The 13048-nt window shown below is 35.0% G+C and overlaps 1 protein-coding gene across 3 annotated transcripts; it reads left to right on the top strand.

Moving 5' to 3' along the window:
* The first annotated feature begins 10295 nt into the window (after nt 1-10295).
* LOC128922769 (zinc finger BED domain-containing protein 4-like) lies at nt 10296-12715 on the top strand. Of its 3 annotated transcripts, none has more exons than XM_054234502.1 (3): nt 10296-10774; nt 10860-11164; nt 11234-12715. In XM_054234502.1, the coding sequence occupies exons 2-3, from the start codon at nt 10903-10905 to the stop codon at nt 11689-11691; spliced, it is 720 nt and encodes a 239-aa protein (XP_054090477.1). In that variant the 5' UTR covers nt 10296-10774; nt 10860-10902; the 3' UTR covers nt 11692-12715. The 3 variants fall into 3 exon arrangements, with proteins under 3 accessions (XP_054090477.1, XP_054090475.1, XP_054090476.1); XM_054234500.1 differs by having other exon boundaries at nt 10846-11164; XM_054234501.1 differs by having other exon boundaries at nt 10860-12715.
* The last annotated feature ends 333 nt before the right edge of the window (nt 12716-13048 follow it).

Genomic DNA, 13048 nt, shown 5'->3' with positions numbered 1-13048 from the left:
CATAAATAACCGAAAAATTGACGTGCGACGCGCGCTCAAGTGCCGCGCATATATTTTATTTTACTTTTACTCCGTTTTTGTTGTTTTTGTATTTATTTCCTTTAATTTTTTCTTTCGCTTTTCTTTTTTTCACATTCCCAGCTCGCCAAGTGGTGCTTCGCTCCAGCTCCGCTGCTCATGCGTACGCGGCTTTTCACCTTCGGCAAATGCATTGGTCGTCAATTTGCCGCCGCTTTCGACAAACCAAAAGGCAAATAACAACAATGTAACGGTATGCCGAAAATTACACGATTGGTAAATGGCGGAAATTCGAGCAAAAGCTCACGCGGAAGTTTGATTTTTTGCCTTACTTCGCTTTTCCCCCATTTTTTTCGACCGCATGCAGGTAAGTTCCGCAAATAAATATGCAAATAAATACGCAAATAAGCAAATAACGGTATTTATGTTGTACAACGGTTCACTTTATATGCCGCCAATGGCGCTGTCCAGCGACGCAGGCAGCACATTTGAGCGCACACCGCGGCGCATGTATGGCATTTCAAAGTACCGCTAATAGCGTAAGTGCAAGTGCTCTGATGGCGCTACAAATGCACACATATTTACTGTTACACATTTATATTTATTCATACAGGCCTCAAAGCATCCAATAATGTTTACACTTTTCCTTTGGTGCCACCGATTTTTTTATTGCTTCTATTAAATATACTCCTCTACTTTTTGTTTTTGTTGTTACATGAAACTTTTTCAATTTGAAAATCCCCTTAGCCTCAAATGGACAACAGTTTTTACAGCTGTAGTTGTTGTTGTTTCCATTGCAAGAAGCGGCTTTGCTCATAAAAAGCCTCTTCATACCCCTCAACCTCTCTACCAAAGCCCATTTGTATATGAAATAATAAAATCCGCGTCGTTCATCATTCCCTGCTGTTCGATTTGCCTGCTCGAATATTTACACTCGCCAATTTTGTTGTTTTGTTGGAACTCAGCTCAATTTGCATAGCCTGTTTGTCCATCTCAACTCACATGTCCAGCCTGTAGCCACACACAATGTCAACAGTTTTGCTGATATTTATAAAGGAAGTGGGGAACCAGAAATGTTTGCTGATGGGAACCAAATCCCGAGAGGAGAGTTATAAATATATATATTCATAAAATCCATAATTCCATTCCTTATTGGGTTATTTCCAGCTCCTAGTAGGCTCCATTCATTCAAAAGCCCCACTTAAATGTGTTTATTGAGTTCATTCATCGACAGTGACGAGAACTGAGCCTAAAAGGCCCACAATAAGCTCAATTTTGAGTTAAAAATTCGGGAACAACTTCAGAAAATAAGAAGGAATACCCTGCCGTACCTTTCACAAACCCTTTTGATTTAATTTTCAGTCGAAGAACAATAAAAAGCAGATCCAGGTGGAGCTGGAGTGAGATTAGTGAACGCAAACGAAGTATCTCTTGCCAAAACTAATCCGACTTGCAACCGAAAACTCTTTAGGAATGTGGAAAACAGTAATCACAGTCAGAGTAGGGATAGAAATATTTATGGCAACGGAAGGAATATACCTCGACAATATCCGGTACTGCAATAGCAATATTCTCACTTAAGAACCACATATCAAATCATTTACTTAATATATCATCTGAAAATTTGGCTGTTGGGGCTAGGACACTTTCTTCACACAAACAGAAAATCAGCGGACCTCATACAGTAGGTCACATAAATTAAAGGATTTGTATGTGTTACCGTAGTTCCATAGAATAAGACGCGTTCCAAGAAAGAAGAATGATAGATTGTGCGCTCATTGTATAATCCCTTGGACTTGGAGTTTCATATCATCAGATCAGATGGATTTGATTTTAAAATGTCTATAAAAGACTGTGATCTTCTTGGTATAGATCTATCCAGCGGCAGTCAAGAAAGTCGTTCCCAGGACTGTCAGTTCTATGTAACCGAAACGGACTCTGATTTTTATCCGTCCAAGGTCTGTCAAATTTTGCGGAAGATTTACGGTCCCATAAACATTGGCAACGGCGAATACCGCAGACGATGGAATGATGAGCTCTATGTGTCCAGCGAATAAAAAGACAGCGGCTACGCTGGCTAGGTCATGTTGTTCGAATGGACGAAAGTGCTCCAGCTCTGAAAGTGTTCGATGCAGTAAACGCTGGTGGAAGCCGAGGAAGAGGGAGAGCTCCATTCCGATGGAAGGACCAGGTGGAGAAGGACCTGGTTTCACTTGTCTGTTTTGGGCTCGGCTATAACCGCGTAAGCGGTGTCTAAGAAGAAGAAGAAGGTTGTCAAATTCGCAGCATTTTCCAAAATTATTTGTTGAATATTTTATATAAGTAAAATACAACTGGATGAATGTTTTGAAAGAACTGGTTAATAGTTACCAGTGATTCCTAAAGACCAACCGACTGGTACTTGCTGCAATATACAACTTCATAACGATCAGCTCGTTTCTGTCTCGTTTTTATACAAATTCCACGAAAATCGACGATACATGAAAGTTTTCGGATTCTGAGCAACCCGCAAGATCGCTCCTTTCTGTAAAATGGCACGAGTTCTGGTAAAATAGAAATATAATATTGAATTCTTCAAACAATTCATTATACATGGAATTTTGAAGAAGTCTTTATGTTCTGAAACTGGAAATATTTGGAGAAGAAGGTAAACGAAATGATAATATATATTACAAGACTACAAGAATTGTTGTGTTTTTATATAAAAAAGAACTGGGTTTTCAGAGGAATAAGCTCGGACTAATTCATATGCAGAGCTGTTTCCCATGGGCCCAAGTATTCAATATATATACATATTAAAAGTCCTCCACAGATTTCATAATATTCAGTATTATTTATGAATTTGCATTAAACAGAAATTCAAATGGAAAATACGTTGAAATCAATCACGTCAATTCGATTGCTTGGCAAATTTACTTAGGCTAAGTGAAAATGAGAAAAGCCAATCCACTCATATTTGGCAAATGCGCCGTATGGCAATATGGCAGCAAAGGAAGAAAAAGAAGTTGAAAAACTACAACAAAACGAACACAAAACTAACGAATAGACGGTGGAATAAGCATTGAAAGAATGAGGCCAAATGAATACCAAAACGAAAAACCAATGAGACGGGGCGCGGAAGGGCTGTTATGGACGACGGACGCTGCACTCATCATATTTGCAATTGTATTAACTGGCTATGCAAGTATTTGAAAATTCCATTTTAGTCGGACGAAAGGAGAGAAACACAAACATATGTATCCGTTAAAGCACTGCTGCTCGGTGGCAAGTTAACCCGCTTAACACGCGGCGCTGAGTGTAGCATTTGCCACACTTCACTCCGCACCAAACCTCACCACACACACACTTAACCCACTGCATGCCATTGAGTTTTGAGAAAACTTTCTATTTTCCTTGCACGCTTCAAACTGCAGACAGCCGACCCGCCGCATCGACCCTTGGAGAATGGACTTTGCCACGAGCACCTATTCTCATCTCGCGCTGATGTGTCTATGCTGTGAGTAGTTTTCCGCCATAGTTGCCATACGTTTTACACCCAACTAACAAACCATTGAGGCGTTTCGTATGCCAAGAGCTTTCATCCGCTTTTTGTTGTTGTTGGTTCTTTTCATCTGCTGTGTTTTCATTCTGTACGTTTAAGTGAAGTTGTTTGCATAAAATTGTAATATTATTTAAATTGCCAAAAATCCATTATGATCTCAAATATTATTCAAGTAAAATGCCAAAAAGCTCTCTGCCGCTAAGCTTTCGCATGGCACACAATTGTAATGTGTAATATGGATATAGATTTACGCATACAAAGTGCCGTAGTTGCGAGTGTAGTGATACAGTGCTACAATGCAGTTGCATTTATGATAATATAAATGCGATTATCTACAGTCACGAGCCAAAAAAAATGCAGCTTAAGTGAATGAAATAACTACGAAGCTTATGATTTTTTTATTATTATTAATTGTTAAAGAAAGATATTATTGTTGTGTTTGTAGACTGTTCTGCATAAATTTTAACCAAGTTAAAATAATATCTATAAAAAATACTGTTTCCCTCATATCTGGGAGACTAATCACTCGCATTTTATTTGTTCTAATCACTCTGGTTTTCTGAAGTTCAAGACCTTAAGCCTTAATTTCTAGCATTAAAATAACAAAAATTAATTCCAAAATTTAAAATTTTACTAAAATTACTAACTCATATGCTTTACAGGCTAATTTCGAATATATTTGCAAATATATATAGTAGATCGTAACATATCATCCAACATTACACGCTTCAACATCTAAATCTTATCATTTTATATAAATTGTTGCCTACATTTTGGCGCATTAACGAATTTTTTCAGACAAATTATGTTTTGCATTGCAATTATTTTGCCCAATAATTTCTATGTAGCTACAGTTACTTAATTGTATAGAATTTGCATTTCATCTGCTATCAACTGGCTTTCTAGATATTAAATATTCCTCTAGTTTCTATCGAGACTCTTAAAGAATACATATACGCTTAGGAATAGTAGTTGAAAAAACTCGAAAATGTATTTTTATGCGTTCGAGTAAGTATTACGAAAGTTCGACTTGAACGCCTTTTCGTCTACGAAAAATTAGAGGAGTTCCAAACCATTCTTAAAGTGTCCAGTATCTGATTGTAATCAAATTATTTTTTCAAATATTGAAGTGAAATATCGAGGTTTTTCACCCTTTATAGAAAAGCTTCGAATCCAGCGCTCCTAAATGTAGGTCACTCCAATATCAAAGCGCCTATATGTAGGCAACATTTCGTACAATTTATTTTTACTCCATATCTGCATGCTGTAAAATGCGATCAACATGCCTGGTTTATTATTTTTATTTCAAATAAAATACTTACATTGCATAAATATTATGCTGCACTTCCATAGTTTAAGATAAGCGAAACTATGGAAGTACAGTACTATTTACATAGCAAACAGAGAGGGTAGTAAATATGTATGTTTCCCCATACACTCAACACTCACTCACTTACATACTATATAATCTGCAGAAATTTCAATTATTCTTAGTAAAGTTAAATATTTTTGCCCTGCGGCATAGAGTCAACATAGAGATACTAAATGCAACTTATTTCACTCAACAAATATGAATAAAATCACAGTAGCGTATACATATTTATTTATTTGAATGTAATGTTAGAAGTTGTTATTCAAATAAATCGTGTGTTCCAGGGAATTTTGGATATTGAGAAAATTACTAAAATAGTAAACTAGGCTAAGTGGAATTTAAACAAGAGTTCAGTAAAGATTTTAAACTATTTTTGAATAGCAAGGAATATTATTAAATTTATTGAGCGTATAAACTTAGTTTGCAGCGCCTAAAGGTAGGCAACACTTTTTTGTTTCTTCGCCAAATACATCTATATGCTTCACTTGAATGACATTTTATTATTTTTTATGATTTGTAATCCAAAAAATTTTCAAAATAAGTACCTTCCTTATTCATAAGTCAATATTCGCTTGATATTGACGACTCTTATATAATTTCTCATAACCTACAACAAGTTTCGAAATTTTTTTAAACTTATCTATACCAATTTTATTTGGAAAGCACCTCACACTTGCTTATATTTATGTTTTGTTGTAGCTGTGACCTCTCTGCCAGCTTATTTCCTCTGAATGTGTTGCTTAATAACTTTCAAGAAGAAAAAATGTGCAAAAATATGTTTTAGTTTATATTCAGTATGTTTTCAAATATGTTTACTCTTGCGCATTTTCGAATATTTGTCTACATTATTTCAAAAATATATCTATATTTTTATACTCTCGCAACAAAGTTGCTGGAGATTATTATAGTGTTGTTCACCTAACGGTTGTTTGTAAGTCATAAAACTAAACGAGTTAGATATAGGGCTATATATATCAAAATGATCAGGGTGACGAGACGAGTCAAAATCCGAATGTCTGTCTGTCCGTCCGTCCGTCCGTCATTCCGTCCGTCTGTCCGTGCAACGGATAACTTGAGTAAAAATTGGGATATCTTAACGAAACTTGGAACACGTATTCCTTGGCACCCTGAGGAGGTTGCTTTCGAAAATGGGCAAAATCGGACCATTGCCACGCCCACAAAATGGCGAAAACCAAAAATTTGTAAAGTGTCATAACTAATCCATAAATAAAGTTATGAAAATAAAATTTGGAACATAGGATCGTATTAGGGAGGGGCATATTTGGATGTAATTTTTTTGGAAAAGTGGGCGTGACCCCGCCCTCAAATAGGTTTTTTGTATATAACTCGCAAACCAATAAAGCCATATTAACCAAACTTCCTGCAGTCGCGTCTTTCAGACGTTTCCTTATACAGTCAAAAAATTAAAGAAATCGGATAATAACCACGCCCACCTCCCATACAAAGGTTAGGTTGAAAATGACTAAAAGAGGGTTAACTCACTAAAGAGAAACGTCAGAAACATTAAATTTTACATAAGAAATAGCAGAAGGAAGCTGCACTTAGATTTTTTTTCAAAATGAAAAATGGGCATGGCATCTCCCACTTATGGGTCAAAAACCATATCTCAGGAACTACTCGACCGATTTCAATGAAATTCGGTATATTATATACCGATATATTTATATTTATATTTTCTTGACACCCTAATGACACATGTGAAAAATGGATGAAATCGGTTCATAACCACGACAACTCCCTATATAACTCAATTTTGAATTCCATCTGATGCCTTCACTTTATAATGCATACATAAGGAACCAATGAAGATAACGGAATAAAACTTTACACAAATAGTACATATCATCTCTGGCTTCACTTGAGAAAAAATTGTCGAAAACGGACTATAACTTTTCAAGACCCCAGATATCGGGTGTTGAACTCAGCGCCTAAGGGTAAATTTTAACCCAAAATATTGGTAAAGCTCTTAGATAATTTAATGTAATTCAGAGTAAATTGTTTTCTTCTAATAGTGTGGCTCTGTTCCAAAAATTATTAAAATCGGATAATAACATCTCCTAGCTCCCATGTACCTAATTATAGGTTTTTCAAAAATACGGTGGGCTTTAATCTACATATATGTATTGGTTAATATGTGAGATACTATATCTTTGCGAAATTAAGTGCGTGTATAGTTTTGGATATAGTGTACCTAGCTGGAGAAAATGAATGAAATCGGTTCAGGAATTGCCTCAGCCCTCATGCACTATATAGGACGATTTTCGTTATTCTATTAAACTTTGTGCCGAATTTATAGGTAAATTTGGGTGTTATCTTAATAAAATTGCTTCAATAAATTGCGAGAGTATAAAATGGTCGGTTGCACCCGAACTTAGCCTTTCCTTACTTGTTCCTTTTGGGTTTGGTAAGTTAATAGTTATATAAAATACAGAGTTTGTGGAAAAATAGTAGAAAAATAAAATAAACTTGAATATGAAAATATAAATTTTTCAGCAATTTTTCCAAATAAAATATAAATAGTTTTTTTATTATAGTTAAATGGAATCTAAGCACTTTTTGTACATTTCTACTTTGTTGAAAGTGTTTCATTTCATTATTTGTGCAATGCTTGAAAATGTATTTAATTTAGAAAATTACATATTTTTTTAAATTTACGTGGGTATGTTAACAACAAAACAATTATTAGTTGAAAAAATAAAAACGAAAAAAATCGAAAAAATATAGTTCAAACTTTAGACCTTTCGTTTTGAAAGCTTCATTCTATATCTGGAACCACCTGACACTAATTGCCTTTTAGAGTTTCAAATTACCAATTTAAATGTTTCATCTAATAGCGTTTTTAGACAGGAGCTAATTGACCAATTCACCGGACGCTTATTAAGAACGAATTATCATACAAAATAAATTTATTTTTTATTTATTTAATCAATTTTATTATTTATTTTTAATTGAATTTTAATCGACTTGAAAATCAAATGCAACTCTACGTTCTTTGTCAGCGATTGGTTGAATTTTTTAATACAAAGAAAGCTACGTAGATGTCGCTGCAAAATATATTAAACAGCTGATGAAACTTACCAACTTCTTACGAAAAGCAGAAACAAAAATGTATAACAGCTGATCGGTTATCGAGTAGGCAGCAGTATAAAAGGCAAAGAAGGGGTTTTCTATAAAAATTTAAATTGTTCAGTTAATTTTTCCGTCTAAAAACGTTATAATATGAATATGATAATAAGGTTATTCCTAGACAGTTAAATGGAATGAAGCATGTGGCTGAGCTTTACTACGTGAAACACATTGGAGATGTTCATGTATCATGCTTAATAAGAAAGAAAGTGAGGGCAGAAAGTAGGATGGTTGATATTTCGGAATTGCTGTTGAGCCAAAAGGTATGCTACAATATAAAAAGTTGAGGTGCGACTCATTGGTGAGGACTCTTGATATAGTAGAAATCAGTAACTTCATCAACTATATAGTTAAAAAAATTACTACAGAAATTGATTGAAACATTTACTAATGCATACTAGGGTACCTAAAGAATATCAATATTTATTAAAATGTTATAGACTAATGCAACTTGAAGCATCAGATATATACTATATAGGTTTTATGATTGATTCTAGCACCAATTGATTGAAAATTATTTCTGTACTGATTTTAAGACAACTTCGAAATAATAGTAAACTGACTCTGAACAAGTTGGGAACTGCTTTCAAACTAGTTTCACCTTGATTTCGAAACTGGCTTCGAACTACTTTGAATTAGTACCAAACTGTTTCAAAAATGCTTCCAAAGTGGTTCTCAGCTAATCCAGCATTAGTTCTACGCTACCCACGAACTGGTTTCGAACTTGTAACGGCCTATTATCGTAAAATTGTTATACTAACTTTAAAAATATTCCAAAACTAGTTTCCAAATAGTATAGAAAACGTTCTTTCACATTCATATTTTTTATAAAAATCCTCTATATTCTCTATATATTTATATTACTAAAAGTTAGAGAGCATCTTTAAGTCACCAACACAAGTTAATTATCATATTCTGCTTCTGATACAAACTCTACTCAAACACACATAGTTTATACAGCATCTAACCAATGTTGCAACGCATAATTAAGTAACACTTTGACCTTTCGCTGCTTGCAACACTGCTGCCGCTACTGCCGCTACTGCCACCAATGACAACAAAACTTTCACAACAGCCACGGTACTTTCTGACTTGTTTTTATGATAGATCACAGCATAATTACAGAGGCACCGCATGTTAGGGAAGCAGTCTCAGACAACAACTTGCGTACCACCACATTTACAGTTAGTTTGTGCCACAAATCCTTAGATGTTGGCACATAAAATGTTTTTATACTCTCGCTACAAAGTTGCTACGAGAGTATTATAGTTTTGTCCACATAACGGTTGGTTGTAAGTCCTAGACGAGAAAAGTTCAAATCCGGATTTCTGTCTGTCCGTCCGTCTGTCCGTGCAAGCGATAACTTGAGTAAAAATTAAGATATCTTAATGAAACTTAGAACATATGTTCCTTGGCACCCTGAGGAGGTTGCTTTCGGTCCACTGCCACGCCCACAAAATGGCGGAAACTGAAAACCTATACAGTGTGATAACTAAGCCATAAATAAAGCTACGAAAATAAAATTTGGTACAAAGGATCGCACTATGAGGGGCATATTTGGATGTAATTTTGGAAGTGGGCGTGGCCCCGCCCCCAATTCGGTTATTTATATATATCTCGCAAACCAATTAAGCTATATAAACCAAACTCTCTGAAGTCGGTTCCCTTACGCACCCCACCATACACCATGAAAATAGTTGAAATCGGATAATAACCACGCCCACCTCCCATACAAAGGTTAGGTTAAAAATTACTAAACAACCGTCAGAATCACTAAATTTCACATAAGAAATGGCAGATGGAAGCTGCACTCAGATTTTTTTACAAAATGGAAAATGGGCGTGGCGTCGCCCACTTATGGATCAAAAACCATATCTCAAGAACTACTCGACCGATTTCAATGAAACTTGGTTTGTAATAGTTTCCTTACATCCCAATGATATGTTGTGAAAATAGGTCAAATCGCTTCAGAACCACACCTACTTCCTATATACCAGAACTTTGAAGAACTTAAAGACGATCTGAATCGTTCACTTTACAATATATAAAGTAAGCACTAGTGAAGATATAGGATCAGAACTTTGCATAAATACTACGTTTATAGTGTGGCAGCCCCATTCTAAAAATCGCCGAAATCGGACCATAGGTTTTCAAGGCCCCTTATATAGAACTTGAGGACCTCGGTGCTTCTATCTAGGGATGGCAGCGATTAATCATTTGATTAAATTAATCGATTATTTTCATTCAATTTACGATTTAATTGCATCGAAACACCTTTTCTAATTACTCGACTATTACTCGAGTAATTGCAAAATAATCGCAAACAGCATTTTCAAATTTAATACATTTTATGTTCATCTAAGTTAGCTTACAAGGGTCGAAATTGGTCACATCAGTCATTAATGACTGCAAACGTTGTAAACATAGTGAAATTCTAATATGTCAAGGTAGTTTAATATCAAAAAATGAATGTCTGGTAACACTGCATTTACAGTTAAGTCAAACGCATTTTACGTTCAGTTGTTGGAAGAGCAATGGCGCCAGTTAAAAGCGAAGTGTGGAAATTTTTTAATAAAATAAGCAATAACTACGTTAAATGTCAACTTTGCTGCAAAAATTTAAAATTTTCTAATAATACATCAAATATGTTGCAGCATTTAAAATTAAAGCATGCAACTGTAGCCTGCAAATTGGTGGTAAGTTGGAGCAATCGGTATTACATTTTAAATTTCTTCTAGTTATATATAAATATATGTGTACAAATTAGACTCTGCAATCTAGGAGTAAAGACAATGTTTCCCTAAGTGATGATGACACTGAAACCATGATTGAAATGCCGAATTGCAGCAGCAAACCAATTAATGAAAGCCCTTTGAGTGAGGGGCCAAGCTTCAGCAGCAAGAAACCGAATGAAAGCAGCATGATAGAGCTACCCAGCTGTAGCAATAAAAATCCTCAACCCCTCATTTCTAAAGTCTTCCAAAATATTGAAAACTTTTCGCTTCATGGCTCAAAGAACCAAAAGCTACAGCATGGAATAGTGGAAATGGTTATCAAGGATAATCTACCTTTTGACTTTGTTGAAGGTATATTAAAATACATTACAAAACAAATTGATAATTAATGACGCTTTTTGTTCATTTATTTTTTAAAAGGTAAAGGCTTCTTAAGTTTCATGAAGCAACATTTTCCTCTTTACAAAGTCCCAACAAGAAATACCATCAAGGCTCACATTGAAAAAATGTACGATGAAGAAAAAGAAAAATGTGTAGCGATGCTAAAAACTTTTTCATATTTGAGTTTAACGATAGATATCTGGACTGATGTAGAAATAAATAGCATGCTTGGTGTGACAATTCATGGTGTAAATGGGACGAAGCAATTTAATGGAACAATTGGCGTTTATAAATTAACGGAAACACATACTGCATCACATATTTCCGAAGTTCTCATTGCTGCTTTGAAAGACTTTTCTATTGACGAAAAACAAGTAATGGCTGTAGTGACCGATAATGGTGCAAACATCGTAAAAGCAGTACATGATTCTTTTGGCAAAAACGTCATATTCCTTGTTTTGCACACACCCTCAATTTGGTATGTGAAAACTCACTGAACAATCCTGAAGTAAATGCAGTTGTTGTAAAATGCAAAAAAATAGTTAAGTGGCTAAAAAGAAGTGTTAAAGCTAATGATGATCTTCGAAATATGCAAGCTGCTGCCGGAGTAGCTGAAGGCAAAATGCTAAAGCCAATTTTGGACGTGAAAACACGTTGGAATTCGACTTACTACATGCTTGAACGGTTCATTAAACTATGTTCATATATTAACCAAATACTCCTCAACTATTCTGACGCACCGGTAATGATAACATCTAAGGAAAAAGATGATATCATCGAAATACTCAGTGTATTGAGACCATTAGAAGCAATGACTGTACAACTAAGTGGTGAACAACGAGCAACGTTAAGTCAAGTGATTCCATTAGTTCACTGTGGTCGGGAACAAATAGTGAGAATAACAGCTAAACAGCCAGTCGCTGAACAACTAAAAGATGTCGTGTTAAATCAGTTTGATCGTAGATTTGGCTACATCGAACATTCCTTTTTGCTAGCTGCATCAACATTACTCGACCCGAGATTCAAAATAATTCATTTCAAAGACCCATTAGCGTTGTCCCCAGTTATAAAGTTTTTACGTACTGAAATAACAGTTGCAGATGATACTATGGAAACGGGCAGCGAATCGTCAGTGGAATCGGTAGAGAATGAGTTTGATCTCTGGGCTCCTCACAAAACTCTAGTGCACAAAAGAAGGAGGAAGGACAACGATTTTACATCTCCACAAGATGAATTGAGCTTTTATTTGAATTGTCAGGTATTAGAACTAAGTGGAAACACTATTGATGCTTGGGAAGAAATGAAAACCGTTTACCCAAAACTGTACGGACTTTCAAAAAAGTATTGTCATCTACTTGGTACCTCAGTACCAGCTGAGCGGCTTTTCTCAAAAGCGGGTGCAACTGCGACCGAAAAACGCAATCGTTTGACAACAAAACGTTTATCGAAATTGCTTTTTCTTCAAACTTGGTTGAACAGAGAATAAATTTTCTTGACTTCAATGAATATATTTTCCTTTATGCTAAGACAAATGAATTTTATACGATATTTTAATTTTATTTCCGTTTTTGTTTTTGTGTATATACCAAAATAATTTGAATGTCTGAAATAAGAATATAGTCTCCTATATTTTATTGGTTTTATTTTTACGCAAAAATACAAAACATAGTCTTTCAAGCAAAAGGCAATTCTTTTACTTTAAGATTGCTGTACGAATTTTGAAAAATTTAATGTGCTACTTAACTTCAAATATAGGCCATTTTCTCTTTTAGGATATGTCTGGGACTCTGTGATAGAGCATTATAATACAAGATTCGTCGCTGAAACTTGGTTGTGGTCTTTATGCAAACATTG

The sequence above is a fragment of the Zeugodacus cucurbitae genome, chromosome 6 (genome assembly GCF_028554725.1).
Source record: "Zeugodacus cucurbitae isolate PBARC_wt_2022May chromosome 6, idZeuCucr1.2, whole genome shotgun sequence".
NCBI lineage: Eukaryota > Metazoa > Arthropoda > Insecta > Diptera > Tephritidae > Zeugodacus > Zeugodacus cucurbitae.
Note: the sequence above shows the minus strand (reverse complement) of the source record. Positions and strands in the feature narration are given on the sequence as shown.

Coding starts and splice junctions, on each gene's coding strand:
- LOC128922769 (XM_054234500.1), top strand. CDS start 10,613: ATGGCGCCAGTTAAAAGCGAAGTGTGGAAATTTTTTAATAAAATAAGC. Junction 10,775..10,845: donor CTGTAGCCTGCAAATTGGTG/GTAAGTTGGAGC, acceptor TGTACAAATTAG/ACTCTGCAATCTAGGAGTAA. Junction 11,165..11,233: donor ACCTTTTGACTTTGTTGAAG/GTATATTAAAAT, acceptor ATTTTTTAAAAG/GTAAAGGCTTCTTAAGTTTC.